Consider the following 27,043-nt stretch of genomic DNA (forward strand, 5'->3'; position numbering starts at 1 on the left):
ACAAAATGGATCTTTAGAGGATAAAGACTTGGACTTTGAAATAAGGAAAAAAATGGTCTTTTGCATCTGCTATTTTAATCATTGGGTCAATGCATTTAGGAAAATGATGCCTTATTTGGAAAAAGTGTCTGATTATTTCTTTGTTACAGAATTCCAAAACCAAGGCAATGAACATGTACACTTCATGCTATGGATCATCGATGCACTTGTTTTCAGACATTGCAAAAATAGTAACATAGATGATTTCATTGACAAGTACATTTCATGTGACTCTAAACTATTAAATCCAAATCTTGTCAAAATGCAAACTCACCACCATATAAAAACATGCAAAAAGTATAGAACATCTAGTTGTAGATTTAGCTTTCCCTCACCTCCAATGAGACAAACAACAATATTAGAGCCCTTGTTAAATGCTGATCCTACAATTAAAGATAGAGAAAAAGTTTTTTCAAACAATTGGAAAGAAAACATTACACAAAGGATGTTACACTCGACAATTTCCTCTATGAATTTCAACTTGAAGAAGCTAATTACATTGCCATGTTGTAGGCACCATTGTCTTGAAAAATTGTCTTGCTAAAAAGGCAACCATCTGACATATGGATAAATTCATTTTCTAGAAAAGTGCCTACACTATGGTATGCAAATATAGACACACGATTTATTTTAGATGCATATGTTGCTGCATCATATTTTAGTTCATGCATGACAAAAAAAGATAGAACATTACCACTAGAACTCAACCAAATACAAAAATAATGCACTTATGTTTACAATGAAAAGGTTCATTTCTTAATTACCAACAAATGTCCAGCCATCAAGTAGTTCATATTGCCTTGTCTTTACCATTACAAAGAAGCTCAAGTAGTACCATCTTCATCAATACCTCGCCACTGGCAAGTAGAATTGTTATGCTAAAAAGTCCTAAGCTATTAGCAAAAGAAAAAGATGACTCTAAAAATATCATGTATGGATTTGCAATAGACAAGTATATACAATGCCCAAAAATCTTTGACTAATTATTGCTTGCAGAATATACAACTTTTTACTCAAACAACTCATCAAAGCCCCACAAAAGAACAAGACCACGCGTCATACATTATGTAAGATATAATCCACATATTGATAATGAAATTTTTTGGAGAGGAAAACTCGTGCTTTATGTCCCTTTTAGAAATAGCGAAAACTCGTTATTGATAGGGCATAAAACATAGAATGCAACATTTGAAACACACAAAGTACAAATCACTAGAAATGAAAAATGTTTACTTCACCAATAGATATTAAATGGGGTGACACTGACCAAGATGCAACAGAAGCTAACGACAACAATCACCCGACAATAGACCTCGACATTGACCATGTGCAAAAAGAAGAACAAAATGAAATTGAGAAACACAACATTATAGCTGACATGAAACATATAAAAACCTTACAAAACATGCATGCTACTAGATGCTCACTATTCTCAGAAAGTCGCCACCCATTCCTTCTTTTGAATGAAGAATACTTCAACTTTCGAAGGCAGCTAAATGAAGAGCAACAATCAATAGTGAAAGATGTTCTCATGAAAAAGAGACTTGCATTTGAAAAACCACTATACTTGTTCTTGACAGGAGGTGTTAGCACTAGCAAAATATTTATAGAAAAAGTCATCTTTTAAGCAATGATTCGAATATATGATAAGCAACTAGAAAGTGACCCATACAAGCTTAAAGGCATTATTGTCGCTTCCACAGGAAAAGCTACATTCAATGCAAGTGGCATCATTGCACATTCTATTTTATAGCTACCATGTTACTCTTCAAAGATGTTTCCATTGGACTCAAACACTCTTGAAAACCTAAGCAAGAAATTGGATCAATTACAGGTCTTGCTCATTGATGAGGTGTCATTAATTGGTTCAAGAATGCTATATTATATTAGTAGAAGGCTTTACCAAATCAAACATGCACCAAAAAAACCATTTGGAAATGTTGACATCATATTTTGTGCTGACTTATACCAAACACAACTTGTATGTGATAATTGGATATTTGAAGAGCCAACAATAAATATTGAAAAAATTCCACACACATTTTGGCTAGAAAATGTCTTATGCTTTGAATTACACATTATCATTAGACAAACAAGGAAACACTTCATTTTTTTTCTAAACCATGCAAGAAATGGTCAACAAAATGATGAAGACCTAAGCTACTTGAATACAACATGTTACAAGACACCTCCTAATGATCCAAAATTCTAGTACTTGTTTCACAGGAACTCAACTATTGCCGAACATAATAAATGAATGTTGGACTTCTTTTGTAGAAAGCTTTATGTATTTGAAGCTTTCGATGAAATAGACTCGTACACTGACGATTTTCACTACCAAGTTCAAAAATCATCACTGCCTACTATAATCTATCTAAAGCCAATAATTCTAGTTGAGCTAATAGCCGACAACCTTGACACACAAGATGGACTAGTCAATGGTGCTAATGGAGTCTTACAACTACATACAACAAATTATGAAGACATTTTATGGATTCAATTCAATGAAACTACAATTGGCATATCATGACTCAAAAAAATGCAAATCTTGTATATTAGTTCTATTTCGCCTTCTTGGACCTGAATAATGAAAATAGATAGAAAAATGAAAACTCCTACTAAATTTATTACATGAAGACAATTCCCTATTCAACTAGCATCTATGAGAACTATCCATAGGGCACACGGTTTGACAATGGATGGTCTCACTTTTGATCCTCATAAATTATACCAACATGGTCTTACCTACACAACTCTATCTCATGTAAAAACCATTGACACATTACATTTGATGCACAAACTACAACACCAAAATTTCAATGTATCACAAAAAGTGGACAAGGAAATGGATCGACTTTGAAATCAAGTAGAATGAAAACTTCAATATAGCCTTCCTTTCCTATCAGTGGTCCATTTTATCATATGCTCTTTGAATACTCAAAGCCTTCCATTGCATGCAGAGGAAATTGTCCATGACCATGATTTTCTCAAAGCAACTATATTATGCCTCCAAGAAACAAGATACAAGACACATGCACACCTCCCATTGCTAAATTAAATATACAATTTCTATTCTTCACTTTCTATTCATGGTATATTGACTTGTTGTACCAAAACAACTACAATACTAAACATGAATTCTTTTGCAATAGACTGTCTAGAATCAATCACCATTGATATATTACATATCGGTCATACGATATGGATTAATAATGTTTATATTAGACAAGGTGCACCTATCAATGACATATTAAACCTAATACTAAGTATCTTTACCTTGTTGCCAACAAATTCAAAAGTAATAATTACTGGAGACTTCAACATTGACATGCTAAATCCTAGTAAAAAACAAAAAATGCTTGCAAAACTCATGCAACAATACAACTTCTCTGTAATAGTTGACAAAATAACAACATTTGTAGGCACTTTATTAAACCACTTTTGGATACATAATATTAATAAAAAATCTACAAAATTCATTCTGTAAGATACATATTGGTTAGATTATTTTGAAGTATCTTTATAGCTCAACTTGTAAACAATGTAGCTTTCATCTCAAAAAATGACAACAACCCAACAATTGAGATTCTTTATTTATGCATTACAAAACTACTATTTTCAACAACTTTCTAATTTGCATTAGAATCCCACCTCATACCATATCATTACACACATGCATATAGGTTTTCTAAATTTTTATTGCATAAGGATATTGACCCGGTTCATTCACATGACCTTTCTCAAACTCACTTTTGCATTGATTTTACATATGAACAATGTCATAGTTTCTTTCATGGATAGATATTCGATGGAGTCATCCAAAAAAAAATAAACATGAAGCTGAGAGAAGCCTTGATATGAATGAGCTACAAAAGTAGAGTTCAACTCTCACAAGAAGGTATTGCAATAATATATGCAACATTCCATACCTTTCCATGCATCGATTTAATTTTTATATATATTTACTTATTTTACTAACTTTTTTTGGTAAATTTTCTAGAACTTTGTTAATATCCTCATCTCAATGGCAAGACCTTGTAGAATATAGCAACAATTTTCATGATAGGCACCTTGCAAAAAGATATAAATGATCGTAGAGTTCTTAAACTATTTTAATTCATTTCCATATCATTGCAGACTCTAAAATAATAATCTCTTCTCTTCACAGACTCAACATAGAGGAAAATAATGTATCTAGCATTGCACATATTTGTAGAATTCAATTGATTACTATTTTTGAAGGTGATTGTCTCGTCACTTATGGTCCTGCTTGTGCCAAAAATCTGACAAGCCTAGAAAAAGCTCCTATAGTGCATGCTGATCTCATTGATAGTGATGGTCACATGACCATAACAACAAACATAACCAACCAATTAATCGATAGATTTATGAAAAAGCTTTTTCCTAGTGCAAGTGTCCGCATAAAATATTTCTCTTTGTAGAAAAAACACAGTATGAAAGAGGCGACATAGATTATTGCATCTAGTTCACTACACAAACATCCATTGAAACCATTGATCAAGTCTGTAGCCAACACAAAATGATGCCTGCCATAAGAATATGTAACCTTATTCAGTCATCTAATAACTATTCAATTGGCACGTTAGGTGTTATAGTAGCAACTCACAAACAAACCCCAAAGGAGTACGAGCTCCACATTAAGGATGGAGAATCTATATTAGACATATCTATTGTAATCTTCTCATTCCATATCTATGTCCACACTTGATGCTTTTTGTCACACTACAATTACTAATTTTGCTGAATGACACATTCATTTTCTTTGTAGGTAATTGTTCCTGGATTCCATGCTCAAGCTTACACAACACTCCACCAAATCCTACATTCTACCCCAACACCACTCTTGCTTCTCAAGAATGTTGTGCATAGTGGGCCAAGAGGAACAAATAGCATTAAAACAACACCATCAACATATGTTGACAGCCTCAATGATGAAAGTACAATCAATGCTTTACAAAACATTCTCTCCTCTAGTATCTAGGTGACGACCAAAACCATACCACCTCTCAAATAAAACTGAAATCATATTCTAGATAATAGACATCTCAAACTCATAACTAAATCTACTTTCATATCCTAGGTCACCAGTACCTTGATACTAAAGAATGCTTATCTACAACCATATCAACTATTATGCACAAAATACAACCAGCCAACTTCATTAGCATCATCCTCAACCACCACAAATGGCCAATGTTTTTCATGTGGGAAAATTGTGAACTTCTCTTATGGACCTTTCTTGTAGTGCACTATAGAAATTGATAATAAAATTGTTGAATGTACCATGACTGGGAAAATGCTTGAACAATGCTTGCCACAGCTTACAAACATACCATTTGACACCTATAAAAAAAAAATGTCAACAATTGTGTACCTACTGTGAACATTTGAAATACAAGGGACCTTCTCCATTGCAATGAATGACAATATTATCTCCATTATAGGAGAAACTAGCAACACAAGATAAAACTATTAGAATTTGAAAAGATTAATAACCTAGAAAACTAGTGCAAAGAATAAATAATATGCAAATGATACAAAATCAAAATAGCAACACAGAGTTAGTCTTTAAGAGAGTAATACAAATGCTAGAAGAAAAATAGCATTAAGAGGATGCAAAAATAAGAGATGCAAATACAAGCTAGGTAGCATGCTTATATAGGCTAGGAAGAGGGAGGAGGTGGAAACACCAACCAATGAGGAGCAACCATCTATCAGACTAAGATAGCAATGTATCTTCCCAAGATAGCTAATGGATGCTCACATGTAGGAAGCTGACACCTCACAACCATTCACCTAATAAGACATGCTTTATTAACCCAAGCGAGATTATTAAAAGTGTAGGAAAAATCTATAGGGAAAAATAAATAACCTATTAGGAAATAAAAAACTACACTAACACCCCTGCATAAGAAAAGCTTAGGTGGATGTAGAAATGGGTCCCAACAAGTGAAACTTGATGAGGTACCCATGTACATAAAATTCCCCCAAAAGAGAGAGAAAAGAGACCACCCAAAAAAATTCAGGACTCTGAGTGAGAGGAAGAGGCCCCACCAAAGGATGAAGCATCTTGCACCCCCAACAAAGCTTACAAATGAAGGAACTTACTCTCAGTTAAGGGTTTGGTGAAGACATCAACAAATTGCTTGGAAGTCGAACAATAGTGAAGGTTAATGATGTGACCATGGATGAGCTCCTGGATGTAGTGTATGTGGACCTCTATGTGTTTGGTTCGTTGATGATGAACTAGATTCCATGAGATCTGAATGGCACTCTAGTTGTCACAAAATATGACTGATGGCCATCTAATCTGGATACCAAACTCAGTGAGAAGATGTTGAAGCCAAATGTCCTCAGTGGCAGCATTTACAACCCCCTGATACTCAACCTCAGTAGAAGATAGAGCAATAGTAGATTGCTTTTTTCTCGACCAACAAATAGGACCTGAACCAAGTGAGAAGCTGTAACCTGAAGTATAATTGCAATCTTCAGAATCACCCACCCAATTTGAATCTGTGTAGCCCACCAAATCAAGCTCAATACTTGTCATGTAGAAAATCCCACAACTACAAGAACCCTGAATGTAGTGAAGAATCCACTTGGCTACTTTCCAGTGCAGCTCATGAGGCTCCTGCATGAATCGAGAGACCATGCCTACAACATATGAGATGTCTGGTCTTGTATGAGTTAGATAAATGAGATTTTGAACAAGTTGGCGGTATAAAGCGCCATCAACAAGTGGAGAAGAACACTGAGCCTCAAGTTTGAATCTAGTAAGGAAAAGAGTCAGAGCAGGCTTACAGTCAGCCATATGAAACCTTGAGAGTAAATCTAGAGCATACTTAGACTATTTGATTGTGATCTTGGAAGGAGACTGAAAGATCTCAATCCCAAGAAAGTAATGCAACAAGCCCAAGTCAATCATCAAAAAAATGTCTTGAAGGGCCACTTTGACAGCCTTAATAGTGGGTCAAGAACTTCCTGTGATCAAAAAGTCATCAACATACAAAACTAAAAATAGAAGTGAATCACCCTATTGCAGAATGTAGACATTAGGATCAGAATGGCATCGAGTAAACCCAACTGATAGAAGGAAGGAGTCCATCTTGGCATACCAGGCCCAAGGAGCTTGTTTGAGGCCATAGAGAGACTTCCGAAGATGACACACAAGTGAAGAATCCTGAAGGAAGCCTTGTGGCTACTCCATGTAGATCTCCTCATGAAGGTCACCATGAAGAAAAACACTCTTCACATCCATCTAATGTACTTCCCAATGATTAGCTACAACAATGGAAAGAACAAGTCAAGTGGAATTCATTCAAACAACTGGTGCAAAAGTCTCAGATAAGTCAATCCCAAGAACCTAGGAGAATCCTTTGGTGACCAAGCGAGCCTTGTGTTTGTCAGCTGACCCATCTACTACAAATTTTGTCTGATAGATCCACTTACACTGAACAAGTTTTCTTCCCTTAGGAAGAGGGACAAGATCCCAACTGTGGTTCCTCATCAAGGAACTATACTCTTCCTACATAGTTGTATCCCACTCAGGAATATGAGAAGGCTCATGAAAGGATTGTGGATCTAAGGAAGTAACAATGAAGACATGTGGAGCATCCTAGAATTGTGAACGAGTCTGTTTGGTGTTTGATGGATCCCTAACCCAATCACCTATAGACCGTAAGGTCTGTCTAGCACAAAGTGGGCTAGAAGATAGAGAATCTGGAGGAGAATCATTAACCTCTGAATGATGACTAGGAGAGGAAGAAGGTGAGTTCTTTGAATTACTCTTTGCATTGGAAGTGGAGGTAGAAGACTGTTTAGGTGAATTTGAATCATCAAAAGATTCGTCATTGATTCCAAGTGACTCCAATGTCAAAGTAGGAGTTGGAGAAGTGATAGAAAGTGAGCTTGAAGATCCCTCCTCAAACTAAACACTCCAAACACTCCTCTCAATGAAAAAAATCATGTGTAGTAGTTTGGAGCAACTGATAACCCTTCACACCATCAGGATAACCTACAAATATGCAAGGTCTGCTCTACGGATCCAAGGCCTTGCATTTCTCTGCAGGAATGTGGGCCCATGCAGGAGAGCCAAAAACTTAAAAGTGCTTAACTGATGGTTTTTGACTGCTCCAAGCTTCAAAAGGAGTAACTCCCTTCAAGGCTTAGTGAGGAACAGGGTACTAGATATAACAAGCATAGTTAATGGCCTCTGCCCAATACTGTGGTGCAAGAGATCTAGAGTAAATCATATAGTTTTCCATTTCCTTCAAGGATCTATTCTTTCATTTTGCAACACCATTTTGTTGAGGATTGTATGGAACCGAATGTTGTAAATCAATCCCCTCTGAAATGCAAAATCTTTCAAACCAATGGTTGACATACTCACCACCATTCTCTATGCGCAAAATTTTGATGTCTTTCCCAAATTTCTTTTCTACAAAAATTTTGAAGTCCTAAAAATGATCAAATACCTCTGACTTCTGTTTGAGATAGTACACCCAAGTATATTGAGAAAAGTCATCAATGAATGTGAGGACATATCGGGCCCTACTGAAAGAAGGATGTTGAAATGGACCAACCAAATCATTGTGAACTAAATCTAGTATCTCCAAAGCTCTCCATGTCTTACTTTTGTCAAAATTTTCCTTATGATGCTTACCAAGAATGCAACCTTGGCAAACATTGCTTGAGAATTAAACCGTGCAACCTTATGACCATGCTTTGCTGGTTGAGCTAATGCAAATAGCGAAAGTTAAAATGGCCAAACTACTCATGCCATACTTTACTCACATCATTAGAGTGAGTGAGTAAAACAATCAAAGGAGGATCAAGAACAAAGTGAGAAAATAGATAAAGTCGTGATTGATGATCTGCTCTCCCAACTGCAACTATAGAATCAATGTGCAACTCACATATCTCCACTGAATCAGGAGTGAACTCAACCCACTTGCCTGAACCTATGTGAGTGATTTGGTATACTAATAGGAGATTAGTTGATAATGGGGGTACACAAAGAACATCATGGAATGTGTCATCCCCCACATCAACAAACCCTCTCCCACACACCTCAGCAGGAGTGTCATCACCCATCAAAATAGAAGGCATAGTACACATATCCAAGGATGCAAGTTCTTCATTAGATGAAGCCATGTGGTGCTAAGCACCTGAATCAAGAACGCAAGTGGATGGTGAGGAAGCAACTACAACAAGAGCCTTGCCCTTTGCTTTCCCCTTGTTGTTTAGTTTTTCCTTGTTAGACCCTTCATTAGAACTTTGTTTGATAGACTCAGGAACATTGATATTATTCTTCTCAAGAATGTATGTCAAGTGATCAATTTGTTTCTTCAAACATTTATGTTCATCATGATCGGGTCTTTTATGTATATGAGCAATGTTAGTATGCTAATAGAAACCAAATTTAAATAAAGCTTCTACAAACTAAACAAAATTCATAAACTTCAAGACAGACTAAGATGAACTCTCAATTGAGAATATGAGCCATTAATGGACTATCTCAATGAGAAGCTCTCTTGTTGAGTGGCTTTGTCTAAATAGATAGGATGTATGCTCAAGCTTATGCTTCAAAAAGGGCTTCAAATGGAGTTGGAATTTGGGTGTGAGTGTATGGTTTTGATGTAAAATGGCTTCTTAAAATGGCATTATGACTTTACTTCATGGACTGTGTTGTTTTGCAAAGGGGAAGGATCCAATTTATAGGCAAGAGGCTTGAGGGATTGAGGGCTAAGATGCAAGGATGGGGAAAAGCTCATGGAGGGCTCAGATTGCATGAGAGGAGAGCACATGGATTGTGCTTCCTTACAGCCAATCAGGGAGTGACAAATGTCACAGGGTGAGAGGATGGAGGGAAGGGGAAGGATGAGTCAACAAAGGAGGCTCAAGGGATAAAATCTTCATAAAGACCCTCATAATGGCTTGTAAGAGCACATGTCACAGGGTGAGAGGATGGAGGAAAGGGGAAGGATGAGTCAACAAAGGAGGCTCAAGTGATAAAATCTTCATAAAGACCCTCATAATGGCTTGTAAGAGCAATAAAAGGGCTTGGAAGAGTCATTTATGGCCTAGTGGGCTTCATAAAATTTTATGGTTGGGATATTTTGAGGGAGATGAGAGGAATTTCGACTTGGGATTGATTAGGAAGGTTTTAAGCTTGCTTAGGCTTGTCCAAATGATTGGAGGATGGATTAGGATGGTTTAGGATTAGCTTAGGGATAGGTAAGTGGATGGCATTTAATGAGGGTGGGTGAAGGAGGAGATATTTGTTAACTTTGGCTTGGGTTAGTAAGTCTTAACCCATGTTTAGAGAATGTGACAAGGTTAGGAGGGGATTAGGATTAGGTTTAAAGACATCTTCTAGAAGAGTCTAGACTTTGGATGAGGATAAAGACTTTCTAGAATAGTCTAGAGTTTCCTAGGATGAGGATGAAAACTTTCTAGAAGAGTTTAGAACTTCTTAGGATGAGGATAAATTAGATTTTTAGGAAATAAATAAAGTTTTATTTATTTCAAGGGTTTGGGTTGAGGAGATGTTTATTAAAACTTTTTTAATAAACATGAGGATTAATATTTAATTTTAATTAAATATTTTGAGTTGGGATTAGGGGTAGGAAATGATGGGATTAGCCTTTAATCAAAATTAAAGAAGGATTAGAAGATTTTGGAAGAGGTTAGTGGTCTTAAGGAAATTGGCCAAGTTTTGGGCAAAAAATAAATTTTTTAATTTATTTTGGATTTTTTGGTCAATTTATTAATTAAATGATTAATAAATAAGGAAATAATGTTTAAATAAGATTTACACATTTTTGGGAGGGATTCCTTAATTAAATATTTTTAATTAAGATAAAGGGATTTAATGGAATAAAAATAAATAAATTAATTAAATAAATAAATAATTAATAAATGATGATGTCATCAAGATTTTTTCAGAAAATAAAAATACTTTATTTTCTAAAAGTTTTTAGGTGTCTACATTTTACAACAGGCACATTTGACCTTTTCTTTCTTAGGCTTATTGCCCTTGGAAGATGGGGTATCAATAGTTTCTTTTGAAGCAACCGATATTTGATCCTTCTTTTTCTCACTATTATTTTGTTTCTCATCCTTACTATTATTGTTACTACTTTGTCCTTTTTGTTCTTTTGTGCCTTGGTAGCCAAGGCATGTGACTTAGAGGACTTAAGAGTGCCTATCTAGATTAGCTTGTCCTGTTCTTGAGTGAGATTGACAGCAAAATCATCTAAAGATGGCATGGTGAATTAAGTACCAAGTACACCCTTAGTAGCATAGAAGATAGAGACAAACAGAGAATATTCTGAACTTAGCTTAGAGAGAATACTAAGAATCAATTGTTCATCATTTTTTTCAATTCTGCATTGTTTTAACTGCAACCTTAGCTATTTCAATTTGGTGAAGAAATCTTGGATTGTGTTGAAATTGCCTAGACTTAAACTAATTAGTTCATTTTCCAACATATGACCTCTCATTGAATCTTGTGTGCCAAATAGTGTTTCTAGCTCTATCCATATTTCATTTGTTGTATCTAAAGGCTCAATGTGAAATACCAAGTTAGGAGAAATAGACAAAAACAATGTTCCATATGCTTCATCACATTTGTTAAACCACTTAGGCTTATCTTCATCTTTATGAGGTTTAGTTTCAAATCCCATAGTTATCTTATTTAATCCAACTTTCCTTAAGTGAATTGTCATGTGTAATTTCCACTCAAAGTAATTGTATGAGTTAGGATGGGCATATTTGTTTGATCCATGATGAAGAAATTTTAAAAAGAAGAGAACCCAACCACGACAATGCCCCCCCCAAAAGAAATATGATTTGGCACTTTATTTTAGTGCATTTACAACTACCACTAGTAAGAAATACTAAGTGATCTTGATTTCAATGCATTACAAAAACCCTCACGAAGAGCATATGTTGAAAGTGAAACTTGCACATAATACTCAAGGAAAAAAATAGCACCACTACGATCTACTCAAAAAATCATGCACTTTCAAAAAAAGAATCACCTCGATATGAGGTCATATGAGAAAGTTATGATCCTTCAAAGTTTTCAAATCGAGAACTGTGTAAAGTCACTACTGAGAATCTGCAACTTTTGATAAATTTATGCATAAAAATAAAAAAACGACTGCACTAGTGGATAGAGCACAAAAAAATAGTCAAGATCATAACAAGAATCATTGAAATCAAAGTAGGAATGAGGCATTTGAAAATTGCATTCAAAACTGTGACTGCCAATGGAGAGGTGCATGGTTTTAGCTTTCCGCACTCAATTTTGCAAAATATATAGATTGTATGCAAAAACTAAAATATGCCTAGATGGTTTTTCGGGGCTATGAACAAAACCCAGAAAGTGTTTTTCTTGCTGATGTATAGAAGATGTAATTGTAGTGTAAATTAAATGCCTTTAACAACAAAAAATGGCCTCAAGAACCAAAAAATGACCCTAGCAACCAAAAGACGTCATAAAAAGATTGAATCAGCTACCTAAGTCAATAAATGGCATTCTCGAACATGCAATATTGATTGAAAGCACCAAATATGCAAGTTGGTTGTCAGATTTGAGATTGAAACCCCAGTTTTGCAACTTGTATGAGGATCTCTGATCTCGATGAAATGAAAGCCAAATCTGACTTTCTCAAGCCTCCTAGACGTGTTGGAACAACCAAAATGTTGCTAGTATAACCAAAAATGTTGCAATCACCCAGAGATTAAAAATATTTTTGTCAAACTTTTTTGATTCTCAAGATCATCCGAAGATGCGAGAGAAGAGCATACTGGGTTTTTCAAAAACTTACAATAAGATTTATCAGTCCCCCCTAAATCTCTCAAATAAGAAAAATAAAATCTACTCTTGCACATAGAAAAACTCTAATACCATGTTAGAATCTGAAAAGATAAATAACCTAGAAAACTAGTGCAAAGAATAAATATCTAAACTATGAATGCAAATGATACAAAATCAAAATAGCAACACAGAGTTAGTGTCCAAGAGAGTAATGCAAATGCTAGAAGCAAAATATCATTAAGAGGATGCAAAAACAAGAGATGGAAATACAAGCCAGGTAGCATGCTTATATAGGCTAGGAAGAGGGAGGAGGTAGCAACACCGACTAATGAGGAGCAACCATCTATCAGACTAAAGATAGCAAAGTATATTCCCAAGATAGCTAATGGATACTCACATGTAGGAAGGTGACACCTCACAACCATTCACCTAATAAGACATGCTTTATTAACCTAAGTGAGATTATTAAAAGTGTAGGAAAAACCTAGCAATATAGGGAAAAATAAATAACCTACTAGGAAATAAAAAACTACACTAACAAAAACAAATTCATCTTTCTTTTCTTTTAGCTTTATCAAATATTTATTTTTCATCCAGGTCTTTGAACTTAACAAAGCCATTTTTGGGTGAATTGCAGATCAATTAAGGCTCCTAGACTAGAGTTCAGGTTTTTTCTCATTGTAAGGCTTCAATCCACACCATCACATTGAATCCACTGAAGACCTTGCAGATGTGCTAGCAACAATATTTTTCGTAGGAATCACTTATACTCTAAAATTTTGGTATATATAGACAGGCTCTAATCAACAATATAATGTTGAATACATTGAATAACCTACAACTAGATGAAGCATAATATTTTTTCTCTCCACCACTTCCAATACATAGATTTTGCATACATACTTTAGATAGAATTAGGTTGCATGGCTAGAAATTTGTATCTTGTGTTCAACCATAAACAAAAACATGTGGTCCAAAACATGTAGTCTAATATATTCCTATCTATAGAAAAGCACTATTTTAATTCAATTTTTTTTTTACTTGCATACTGCTTTATTTTATTTCACTTTCCTTGCATCTATTTGCAGTATCTATAATCTATTATACTAGAAATTAACACTTAAAAAAAATTTAGTCTGTTTTAATGAAATCTACAGACGAATTGTCTTTGTGTTTGGATGTTGAAACCATATATTGGATTTTAACATGCAGATTCCCATTACGGTTCTATAGCACTACATTTACATTTTGGTTTTCTGTCTTGAAAAGGAGTTGTATATAATGTCCATTACATCAAATATTGATCCATTTTACAGCTAAAACGAGAATAAAAGATACAGAACAACCCACATCTGTCTCTGATGTATTCTTGGGATTATCCATGGTTTAAAATGCCCTCATTCTTTATAAGTGGTTTCCCTCTTTTGCATCATGCACAGTTCGATTCTCTTTGCTCAATGTGCAGGTCGAAGCACATGGTTTTAACATTTCATCATCTAGATTTTGGTTAAATATTTTGTAGGTTACGAACCAAGTTTTCGAATGCCCAATGGTTTGTCTGTGACATCCCACTCTTTAGTCCTAGTGGTTCTATGCAAGACACAAAAATTGAACCGCATGCATGCTACAGAGGAATGTTGGAGGTGTCACTCCACACTATTTAAAATGTTGAACTATATCAGCCCGTAATAGACTAAAATTTGTCTCTTCCTCACAATTCAAATTTAAACAATTTTCTTTTTATAGTTAAATCTAATCATTAAATACATTGTGTACTCCATAACATACATAATACAATTGCATTCGTAATATATATTAATAGATATATCTATAGATGTCGATCGTCCTCTTTGAGGAATAATTCTTCGAGGCACTTAAACCGTAACATTCCTAACCTCTATATTCCTATTCTGTCTTTGCCTTTGTGCTCTGTCCCTTTGTGCTCTGTCCCCTGTTATTTTCCTTAACATACAATCACATTTATCTCAGCAGAATGGAGATTAAATCCATGATATGTGTGACAGACACAGACCATAATCTAAATATGAATGATGGAGATGTTGTGGAGATGATTGAGTCAACCGGTGCTTCTGTTGAGTCAGGCATCTGCTACAATGATTTTATAGCTCTCATGGTGACGATGATGAATGGATCCCACTGAATGACCTAAAGTTTGGTTTTATGTTACAACAGTATTCCTCTAGATCAATAGAGCCAACATTGTTAAATATGAATAAGAGGTTTTTCAAATGGATTTTGCATAAATTTGTTTATTATTGTATTTCGCATTACTTCAAGAAAGGAAAATTAGAAAATCACATCAATCTTTATAATATGGATTTGCAACAAAAGCCTCCCAATCCTTATCTTCTCAATATATTCTAATTGTGTAATTGAGTCTTTTAAACGAGTTCTGTATAAATTAATCTCTCAATAAACAATTTTGCTTATAATTGTAGATGTTAATTCAACTTTTCACCTTTAAATCCAAATTGATTGGATAAAATATATAAAATTTGGTGTCATGCTGAAGGTGAACGATATAGACAGAACAAAGTAGACATTTTAGAGAAGAATACGAATGCGAAAAAAATAAATTGGTACAATTTTCTTGCTTCTAGAAATAAGTAATGCCCATCTATCCACTACCTGATTGTTACATCTCATCTGTCTCCCTTAAACACTATTTCCATGGATCTTTAATTTTCTATTTTCCTGCCGTAGGTTATTTAATTTTCAAACTCAAACTAATTAGATAGCCGCTATGTCAAATTTTATTTCACCCATTTATTTTACCTATTGAATGGCTCTACATAATAATTAGAAATAGGCAGTTTTGATTGCAAGACTTGCATTTTGCAAAGACGAGAGGAAATGGCACAAATCAAGGGTATCAAATGCAAGTGCCTGCAGCAAACAAAATTGAGAGAATCGCCAAGAGAGCAATTGCAACACATCTTCAACAAGGCCAATGTTAGGGAGAAGGCGACTATGATACAATTATTGGGGGCAAATTACTAGTTTGGCCACCATGTCCATGATGGTAATCTCATTTATGACCTCTTCCTGCCCATCATTCAAGTCATAGGACACCCAACACTTGTTAATGGCATGGTAAGAAGAATGCTAATCTCTTTGAACAAGTGACTGTGGCCCTAGACTTGATGGACGCCAATCTCTTAGATGGGATACTAAAAGCAAAAGTTGCATCAGAAAAAAATGAAAACAAATCATGAAAAAAGCTTGGAAGATCTTCAAGAACTGTATTGCTTAAGACAATAACTTGGAAAAGTTTTTGTATTTTGTCAAATGAACGACAAGCTTTTTTCGGAGGATGTTGTAGCTAGGTTGGCCTTAATCGATGAAGGTATTGGATACCTTTATCACTGAGGATGTAATCAGTTTTAGTTCTGGAAAATACTACATACCTTTGGTGATATATAAAATGGGTACTGCCCCCTAGGCAGAGCTTGCTTACACAAAGAACAAAAAATTATATATATATATATATATATATATATATATATATATATATATATATATATATATATATATATATATATATATATATATATATTGCCCATATAGAAAACTCAAATTAATTTTGCTTTTTTCCATTAATTTATTTATTTCAAACAATTCGTTATTTTCCTTATATACCCTGTCTCGCCCATCATGTGTAATGGCATCAATTTCGAAGAAACTACAAATAAATAAATATCAATGACACATATAATAGTACCTATACAATATTAGTTCAATTTACTATACGTAGATGTCGATGGATTAAAGAAGATGGACAATTTTTATTATCTTAAATAAGAAAATTATTGCCTACAATTGAAAGGAGTTCTTTTGATTTTGTATTATTCTCTTTTGATTAAAATTAAATTGATATATTCACCTAAAAATAAATATTGTTCATTGCATTTTCATGATTGTTGTCTTAAGTTTTCTCAATCATGTTTTCTAATTTAGAATTTGAAAGTAATTACACTCTTCTAATTCATTGTTACATTATTATTTTTGTTACTATTTGAATCGGAGAAATGATAATAATCTTAAAAAAATTAAGTTATAAATTTAAAAAAAAATTGTGCTAGCCAAAGATTAAAGAAAATTTAATCTTTAACCAAGGAAAAAAAATACCTTACAACAATTATTTTAAAATTAACTTTAGTTAGTTTTACTTTAGATTTTTATCTTGTTTCGTTAATTTTAAAATTTAAAAACTTATTACTTAATAATTAAATTAAATTATTTTAAAATGAAATCATATTATTTTCCTTCTTTATATGTTCAATTTTTTCCAATATAGGTTTGCCAAAAAATTATAACATTATTTACTTTCAATAGTCTAATATTTTTAAATCATACTTACAATAATTTGTAAAACTACTTTTTGGAATCCTCTTGTATTCTTTAAAATTTGACTTAATGTCCTTAAGATCTAGAGTTATTTGAACTCTAAAGCTATGATTTTTTAAATAATACAAATATCCAATGTTCAAACAATTATAGGATTTAGGTTGACATGTATATTATCTAAGCGTCTTTTTCTTGCTGCTCTTCTTTGACGCTCCTTTTGGCAGTTCCTCTGAACATGTCTTTCCATGAGATCCTTTTCTTTTCTTTGTGGTTTACTAGCATGGAACTCAATCTTCCCCTCACCTTCGGACCTTCCAAACTAAATACATAGGAGATATTGAAATCCTTCATTAGAATTTCCTCCACTGGTTTTTTTGTTTCCAATTCTTCTTCTCACATTAAATTCAATTGTTTTGTTTGATTGTTATCATGTTCGAAAGTGCCGAACCAACTCCCCTTATTCAAAATTTAGAGATCTTGCTTCAAATTTCTAAAAAATTAATTTGATTTTTACTCATGTAAATATTAAATTAAGGAATAAATAAATAAATAAAAGTTATAATATTCACTCATTTTTAAAAATATATATTGCATGTATGTCTATACTAAATATATATAATATCTATAAAACACATTTTCATATGTAAAATAAGCAAATTCAAGTAAGAGTTTTTAGGAACATTAAATCGTTTATATCTAATATTAATATACATGTCCTTCCAGGTAAATTTACCCAGAGAAGCAGTATCATTAAAAAAAACTTAATATATATCATAAGAAATATTTCTCCAAAATTAATTAAAAAAATAAAATAAATTTTTTTAATGACACATAAAATTAGTTGTATGAAAAAATTCTGACAAATAAATTTCTGAAGAAACTTTAGATCAAAAATTTGTTAAACTAATCTGTATTGAAGTGCAATCCCATCATATAATATTAAGTGTCTAATATTATCTCTATTTTTCAAATTTTACATTTATTTGATTCATGTAATTGACCCTCATTTGTGGTGGGTGAAATTATGAAGAATATGTAGAGGTGCTATATTTTAAATTTATTTATTATTGTGCCTCCCCTTTGTCTTGGATGGGAAAACTCATAAATCACATCAACCTGTATAAGAAATGCTCATGCTCTTAATATATCTTTAAATATGCAATAGACATCTTTCCAATGGGTTCAGAATAATTCCTAATGTATAGAGAGGTTTTATCAAATAAGTTCTGCTCAAATTTGTTTGTTAGCTGTATGTTAAATGTACAACAGAGATCTCCCAAATAAGTTCTATTTAAATTTCAATTCTAATGTTTCTAATATATGTTAAATGTACAACAGAGGTCTCCCAAATCAGGTTCTACTTAATTATATATGGGCTAAAATAATTTATGGACCTTATTAAAATTGTACACCTTATCTAATAGTTTGTCATAAACTTAAAATAGGTAGCCTTGGGATCTTCTCTTTCACAACATATTTTGATATTTTCTCCCTTCCTTACAATAGGTAGGCAGGGACTCGTGCTCAAACAGAGCTCTTGTTTAATTAGTCTGTATTATTTATCTGGTGTGATTTTATTTTAACACATTTTAAAAGATTATGATTAGATCGAGATAGACTACAGATGTCATATTCTAGCACCACAGCAATATTTTTATCAATTTTTATTGCTTGTAAATATCTACCACTCACTTTACATTTTTGAAACATAAGATATGTTTCAACTTTTGGCAGAATTATGAGTGTACAATCAATGTGAAATACAAATTCGTGAACTTGAAGAAGATTTTATGTACTCAGTTTTACTGTGTGGAGGATTTTACTGCATACTTCCTCTGGTACTCTGATGTGTTCGATGCAAACAAATTGATAAAAATCTGATAACAAAGTGAGTTCAGAGTGAAAAATTGTATTAAAAAACTAAAACTACAACAATTCAATGTTATGAATTGTAAGTTTATACAGATTTTTTCTCACATTTTCATGCCTCGAATATAAACTACAGATAACCAAGTTGATTACATAAATAAGTAATAAAACCTATCTTCTTAATCAGTATATCTCTTTACTCCAGAAAAGGTTGAAGCTTCAGCCTTGAGATACAACAGCACATTCAATGTGAAATACAAATTTGTGAACTCGAAGAAGATTTTATGTAAGCTTTACTGTGTGGAGGATTTTACTGCATACTTCCTCTGGTACTCTGATGTGTTCGATGCAAACAAATTGATAAAAATCTGATAACAAAGTGAGTTCAGAGTCGAAAATTGTAACAAAAAACTAAAACTACAACAATTCAATGTTATGAATTGTAAGTTTATACAGATTTTTTCTCACATTTTCATGCCTTGAATATAAACTAGAGATAACCAAGTTGATTACATAAATAAGTAATAAAACCTATCTTCTTAATCAGTATATCTCTTTATTCCAGAAAAGATTGAAGCTTCAGTCTTGAGATACAACAGCACTTGTAAATTTTATTCTGTTGGAATTGGTGTTCAAACTTAATTATATACTTCACTCATCTTGGCGTATCTGAAATGTTCCCGTGATGATAAAATATATTATTTCTGTCCTTCTCAAGAATCATAGTCTTTCCAGGAACATGAACGTGCAGAATATAGACCATTTTGTATGGCAATTTGCCCAACAAAACTGTTCAGTCCAAAATTCCTACAGGTGACTTCTTAGTTGACGGTTTAAGAATAACCACCTTCGTTTTTGGAAAATAAATAAAATGAAACACCAGAAGAATGATCTTTGGAGAGAAACACATGCTGATAATAATGTAACTATCAAAATAGACTAGAATCAAAGAAGAATTACTTTAGTATTTTCTGACGTGCCATACAAAGCTGTTTATGATCTCAAACAAATGCAGAATTTACAAAAGGTCCAGATGACTAGAGAATCACCTAGATATAAGTGTACATTGGTGAAATTGGAGGGAGTGAGAGGCAGGGTGGGCAAAAAGTTCAGGGACAAAACAACTATAGTTATATAAGCTTTCAAAAATAACAAATTCCAATGAGCTTAGTCGAGACCAAAGTGCCTAGATGTAACATGTTTTGAGTGTGAATCAACATAAACTGTAAATCCAACATAGCAGGCAAAGTTCAAGACAAACAATGGAACGTAAGCATAAATCCATACTTCCGTATGTGTCTGTTGTTTTCCTTTGGAACTAACTTTAAAATATACAAGAAAAGAGTTGTAAGAAAAGGGCAAATTTTACTCTTATGAGAATGGTCAATAATAGTAGACATGGAAGGGCAAACACAACTACTTGAAGTGTTCATCCTAAAATACAGACACAAATTTATGAGCTAAGACATGATCACATCGCTTACACATCAGAAGTTTTCTTTGTGGAAGTCAAATCTGGTGGAAGTTTTATGTGTAAAATCTAGTGACAGCTGTCTCAAATCATTAGTAAGAGCAGCAGGACCGCAGTAGAAAACCCCTGAGTGCATGCCAAAGAGCAGAGTGAGACTTGGCGGAAATGTTTGACATATATTCACTTGATGATTGAAATAAGGTTAGGTTGAAGAACAACGTACCGACTCTGGCATTTTTATGCTTTAGAGCAATACTCTTGAAGACATTTCTCCAATTGGGCTTGGCAAAGTGTGTGCGAACCTGTGTAAGATCAAATGAAACAATTATCAAACATCATGACAATGATATTTCAAGCAGCTGTTTATGGAAGAATCTAGAGATTTCCAAAATATTTGCCCTACTCTGGTTCCAGAAACAATATCAACACCATGCTTGGCGTGATTTAGAGCTTGCAACATAGCAATCAATGCTGACCGAGCATCACCCTCTTCATAAACACTTGTGCAATAGTTATGCAGCTCAATTATTCCCTGCAGGTAATTCATTCCATTCTCCATTTAACAATTTTGTTTCACAAAATAGATCTATAGATGTAAAATCCGCAGGCTTCATACCTTCTGGTCTATTTCTGCCACTTCATTCATTATTCCTTTAAACCATTCAAATGATCCTTGCTCTCTAGTGACCCAGTAGAAGCAAGCACGGGCTGTATTGAAAGGTTTCTTCTTCTGTCTCCCAGTATTCTCCAGACCCTTCAGATATCACCCATTCAGAACAAGAAAAAACCATGGATTTATTAAAAAACACAGTGACATCTGAATGGAACTTACTCTTTCTTCTTCAGATACTTTCATGTGATTAACAATGTCCTTGAGAATGCTAATAAATGGAGTAGCTCCAATCCCAAGTCCAACAAGAAGCAAGACGTCATATTTTTTGTAATCTTGAGCTGGTGCTCCGTAAGGCCCGTCAATGAGCAACTTTGGGAACCTGTTACACAAGCAATGATCTGACCTGAGCCCTGGAAACCAGGTCAAATATCTACTGAAAGGAAGAATACATATGATATTGAAATTAAATGGAGCTTGACGACTTATTTGCCTTTGGTTGTATTCTCCATGCATGAGATCAGCTCTCAACAGACCACTTTTCCCAGTCATGGGAGGCTCACATACCTGCTAGGAAGGAAAAAAAAATCAGTCATAATACTTCCACTTTTTAAACAAACAAAACACCACTAACTGCTTGAAAGAGGAAGAGACATGAGAAATTGTGTACCTCTGCAAAGACATTTTTAAGTTCCCGAGTCCAATCACCCAATGTACGAATATGAACACTCAAGTAGTCATCTCCTGGGGCTGATGTTATGGAGAATGGATGCCTATAAACAAAATAAAAAATAATACAGTACACGAGACATCTCAGCTTCGTCTTCTCATGGTTTTAAGGTTCAGATGAACAGAGCTTATAGTACAAATACAATTACCATTCAAATGGTGATACGATAGGGCAATTGACAAACATGTATTGACCACTCTTGTATCTGAATCCTTGAGGCTTTGACATGTGAAGTGTCAAGACATTGCCTGGATATATGGCTACCTGGAAATGAATTATAAAAAATGATGTGCAAAAACAATGAGGTTTGATTTTACACTGCTGTGACTGCATGGTTATAAATCACGAGCAACAGACTTTAGAGCATATGCAAAAGCGAACCTTGATTATTTTCACAGGTTTTGAGCCAGATCTGAAAGCCCTCAGAATCCGCTCCCCTCCATACAACAACACAGGAATTGCAAAGTACATCCATGTCTGAAACAAAAGAATCAAAAAGCCAATTAAAAAGTAGATTAGGACAAGGTGCATGCATTGAATGAGCGTGTATATAAACATTTAAAAATTGCCTATGTACATCAATCCCAAATCATGAATTAATACAAACCATTTTGTTGCTTACCGTTTTCGAGTACCATTCATGTGTGAGGTACAGAGAAGTTCCATGAACGATCAAGAGAATGTAAACAATCACAAACAAATGGTGTGAATACCAAAAAGCGTTGAATCCGGTGAGCCTCTGCAATGGTTTGGGAAGTTTCACCTTGTTCCTCCTGAACCAGGGAGTGGCCAAAGTGAATGCAATTAACATCAAAACTACCATGAATATGCCTGTGATTCCTTCTACGCCCTTTAAAAACCACCAGTAATTTGGTGGCTTATCAGTGCCAAAGAAAGGCTTCATGGGCTCGTATTCTTCTTTTGAAGAGTGCAGCAGACGGGGAAAATCACAGGTTAAGTGAGCCCCAGCATGAAAAGCAATTCCTATTGCTATAGACACTGCAATTACCTGCATAATTATAGCATTTAAATGTCTTTAGCCCTTCTATTGTACGAAAGCATTCAATAACAGGGAAAACAAGTAATAGTAGCAAAAATTTAAGAAATAGAAACAATTGTGTGATCACAAAGACATATATTCATAACTATCCATAAAGTTTGACCAACAGAATCATCTGCAAATAAATGGGTAGTCCAAAGGCAATATGATTGTCACTTTGAAAAATACAAGCAGTTATTATAAAAGAAAGAAGATGTGAATTGTGGCAAGAAAAGGACCAAATCTCCGAAAATTAACCTTGTGGAAATTAAGATTGTCATCGAATGGGACTGCAATGCCCAATTTTGTTCTATTCCGGAGCCATGTGATTGTATTTCGACACACTGGAAGCAAAACTAAAGCCATGTTGAACTTCAAAGTCTCTGCAGCACCCTTGGCAGTGCATACACAGAAGCCCATCACATGATAAACTGACCTATTCTTGTATGCAATAAATTTCCATGTGAATAACCCAGCTATTATCAAGAACCATAGTAATATAATCCACACCCGTTTCCAGTTATCTTCAAGAAAATATTTGGTTTTTCGAGACCATATCTGAAGAGGGTTTTGCATCTTTGTTGGTGCAAGTTTCTGACTTAGAGCCTGGCTCAAACTCTGGCTATAATTCCCTGACTTTACAGCTGATTCGCTTGGAGCTTGCAGCAGTAAAGTTTCGAGTTGCTGAAGCTGTTAAATGATAAATCAAATTGTTTGGTAGTTCAAGAAATGCCAGAAATGACAGAAACAGTGGAATTCATCAAGATTGTTTTGAACTTGTATGAATACCTCAATGTACCCCACATTATTTGGGTCCAATTCCTCCATGATTAATGCAGCATATTCTTCAGCTTGTTCTTTAAGCTTGGATAATTTGTTAGCTGATGCACTTAACATGATAACCTCTTTCACTTCTTCTTCTGTGATGCGTCCATCAGCATTCTTGTCCACCCTGCACACAAAATTGGAAAATGTTACACAACTACTAGCAAACATTGGCAACAAATACATTGCAATCCTTCGCACTTCAGTAGTTACTTTGACATTCATAAAACGTTGATTAGATTTTGAGCTCTGGCTAGAACATCGATCTTATATGATGTTACATTTGGTCAGAAAGTGACACCTGAAAAATGGATAAGTAAATTAGGCAGGAAGTATCAGAATCCTTACATGTCAAAGAAGGTCTGCAGTCTTGAGTCAAAGCTTTGATCAGATATCTGTTCTAAAAATTCTTGAAAATCGTTCTTTGTAATTGCAGGTGAGGTTATGCCTCTTCTTCGAGCAAGGGCATCAAAAAGCTCCCCTGCAAACTCCTTGGATTCCATCCCTACATTGACAAACAGTGCCCACAAATATATTTTCTCTCCGTATTCAAGAGAAAGTTTGAAGATAGACAGGAATGAAAGCAAAATTGGGCTTCTTACCGATGCATACACCAAAATCTGCACGTGAAAGCAGTCCATTAACAGAAAGCTCGTCAAATCTTTTCAATAGACCTTGTCGATCAGCATTCTCTGTAGTTTTACTTACAAATTTTAATCCTTTCAATGCATGCTTTGCCCCTGATACAGTTCTATCCAACCTGGGTTGTGGACCTCTTTTCGAAGTGAGGGATGCAATGCGCATGATATCATGTGACACCTGTTTGATTTTTGCAGATGTTGTATTAATAACTGAAGATCCAAAGGATGTCTTATGCTCCAATTTCCTTGCCAGAAACGACATATCTGGAACTTCTGCTGCATTATCCGCATCTTTAATGCTGTGAACTGCAACTGAATCGTCACACACATCCAACGTAATCTCTATCAACTCTTCATCCTTATCACCATCATCTTGTTTGAGAAAGTCTGCAAATTTCGCTTTCTTTCGTCCTGGTTTTTTAGCACGAGGAACATTCAGAGGTCCACTGAATCCAACACCAATAGAATCATCCGACGTTCCTATCCAGCCTTGTTCAGAATCACCCCTTTGCCTATCCATTTTGTGTACAAAATTTCGTTAGCCGATTCCAAATTCTCTTCGTTACTGAAGCTTCCTTTGGCGACCTTTAGATTAAGTACATTGCCTTTTTCTGGTAATCTTTGTAGCATCTAAGGGAATCTTGTCAAACCCATCTCCAAATTACTCATTTGTCACCATGAGTAATCCCAACTTTTCTATGGGTTTTCCATTCATTGGCATCATAGCACAGCTGCGTGTATCCTTTCAAACTCGTCTGAAATCATTAGCTTCAGCCATAACATTTGGTATTAAAAATACACGAGTTTCAACAACCGCAGGTTCTCCTTGTTCACAGATCCAACCGAGATCTTATGTCAAATTCAACTTCCCTAGGAAATGCTTCAAAATTCTTCATGGTAGTGAATCGTCTCTCCATCCCAGCTCTGTTGTAAGACTTGGACTAGCTAAAATTCAAACTTAGAAGCTTCCATTGGCTCTGAAGGGTACTTTTACCCCCAAACTTCCAGCCCTTCATAACTCTCGGCAAGGCCTCAGTATATTTTGAACCTTGAAAACCAAACCCAATATACTATCTCAGGATCACATTTCATGATCACTTTAGCTTAAAGAAATTCCTTCCCACCCTTCCGCTCTCGACAGCCAACCACATTTATTCCCTTTACGGTTGGCCATTTTGATTTCATCCAAAATGCATTTCTGAGGGTACAATTCTCACACATAACCCCCCGCAGCGAATCACTTACTATGTACAGACTGAAATCCCGAAGCAGCTAATGTATAACAGTTGTTGCCCAAGGGTTTTCTATTCAAGTCGGGAAATTCCCCTCCACTTAAATGCTCCATCCATGACACATTGTCCTTTACCCATTCAAAAAGGTTTGAGATTTGTCATCTTATGGCAGCCTGCTCAGTGGGGGAAAAAAACATGAGATTCGGATCCACATTTGTGCTTTACCTTTCCCTTGTCACTATGCACCTAGGTAGCACCATTTTATACCTTCTCCCATTGATATTCCAAAAAAGGCATCGCACTGTCTCTTGAAAACCCCATGACCATCCATATCTTTTACACAGGAAGAAATGCCAATTGGAACAAATTATGAAAACAACTTTTTCCAACTAAAAATAAATAAAAACCAATCATTCAAAGGGCGAAAAAGAGCGTACAGATGGATTGTTTGAGTGGAAACAAACATTGTTGATGGGCTTCATGCGAGAAAATGAAATCTACCCAATCTCCCAACTGGATTGCAAATAGATTTGTCCAACAGCTGGTTGAGGACTTCTGTCAAACACTTGATTTGCATGCTGCGGGGAAAGTATTCTTAGACGTGACGTTCTGGGTGTACTGCTCTTGTATAAGGTGAATTATTTTTGCGAAAAGTTCGTAAGATGGCTATAGATTTTTTTATCACGTGCCAACCTTTTAAATTATTTTTGAGAGGGTTTAACGTGTAACTATTTTTTTTGCGCTTCTTGTCAGAGTGATTAAAATACAGTTTGACAGAAAACACCCACAGGGCTGCATCTTGCACTGCCATCGCAGAATGAACAAGTTGCCGCTTTTCAGGATTTGCAACGTTCTTATTTTTTAATTTTTCTACCCAGTTACCGATTTTGGTAAGACCCCGTATAGTTTGGACTTATAGCCTTTTGGGACCCTGGCCAGGATTATTTATGAATAAAAGGTCCTGTAACATTTTTAGCCCCCTTCCTTATACACAATCTGCCCACGTCAACTGTTTCGGGTTCGAGTCCCTCGAAGCAGCTTACTCTCAACAGTCATGATTGAATTATGAAAATCGAATGAGCAATATCTCTTTCTTTATTTATATGTTTTCGTTGGTTGTCTTGTCAATAGTAGTTATTATAATTAATTTCATGCATTTTACATTCTAAATGGTAGCCTACCATTGTTGTTTTGGTTTCTTGGTTGGATAGTATTAAATAGGGAGATTTTCTTATTCATAAGAGTAAAAAATTAGTTATTCTAAAATATTGTTTGATAATGTTGGTATATATAAGTATTTATTTTACTTAAGTTAAGCACTATTTTAGTTTGCATTTTATTTGAACACATTTTGTCTATTACATCTCTTTAT

General features: G+C 34.6%; 1 protein-coding gene across 1 annotated transcript; it reads right to left on the minus strand.

The window, feature by feature from the left end:
• Positions 1-20,063: 20,063 nt before the first annotated feature.
• Positions 20,064-26,631, minus strand: LOC149576128 (respiratory burst oxidase homolog protein C-like). Its single transcript, XM_089816430.1, has 15 exons — positions 26,109-26,631; positions 24,401-26,004; positions 24,147-24,303; positions 23,763-23,925; positions 23,232-23,663; positions 22,557-22,943; positions 22,316-22,411; positions 22,083-22,198; positions 21,875-21,977; positions 21,698-21,771; positions 21,427-21,586; positions 21,211-21,348; positions 20,998-21,126; positions 20,818-20,896; positions 20,064-20,720 (listed from the first exon to the last, which is right to left on the minus strand). The coding sequence occupies exons 2-15, from the start codon at positions 24,957-24,959 to the stop codon at positions 20,611-20,613; spliced, it is 2,703 nt and encodes a 900-aa protein (XP_089672556.1). The 5' UTR covers positions 24,960-26,004; positions 26,109-26,631; the 3' UTR covers positions 20,064-20,610.
• Between the last annotated feature and the right edge of the window lie 412 nt (positions 26,632-27,043).

Source organism: Cupressus sempervirens, chromosome 1 (genome assembly GCF_028749045.1).
Source record: "Cupressus sempervirens isolate cs-2001-9-10 chromosome 1, ASM2874904v1, whole genome shotgun sequence".
Taxonomy (NCBI): Eukaryota; Viridiplantae; Streptophyta; class Pinopsida; order Cupressales; family Cupressaceae; genus Cupressus; species Cupressus sempervirens.

Bases quoted from the DNA above. Each gene is read 5' to 3' on its own strand.
- LOC149576128 (XM_089816430.1), bottom strand. From the start codon at position 24,959: ATGGATAGGCAAAGGGGTGATTCTGAACAAGGCTGGATAGGAACGTCG. The intron at 23,926-24,146 runs GTAAGGATTCTG...TTTTGTGTGCAG, and splicing joins CTGCAGACCTTCTTTGACAT to GGTGGACAAGAATGCTGATG. The intron at 21,772-21,874 runs GTACACAATTTC...CCTTCCTAGCAG, and splicing joins TTAAAAATGTCTTTGCAGAG to GTATGTGAGCCTCCCATGAC.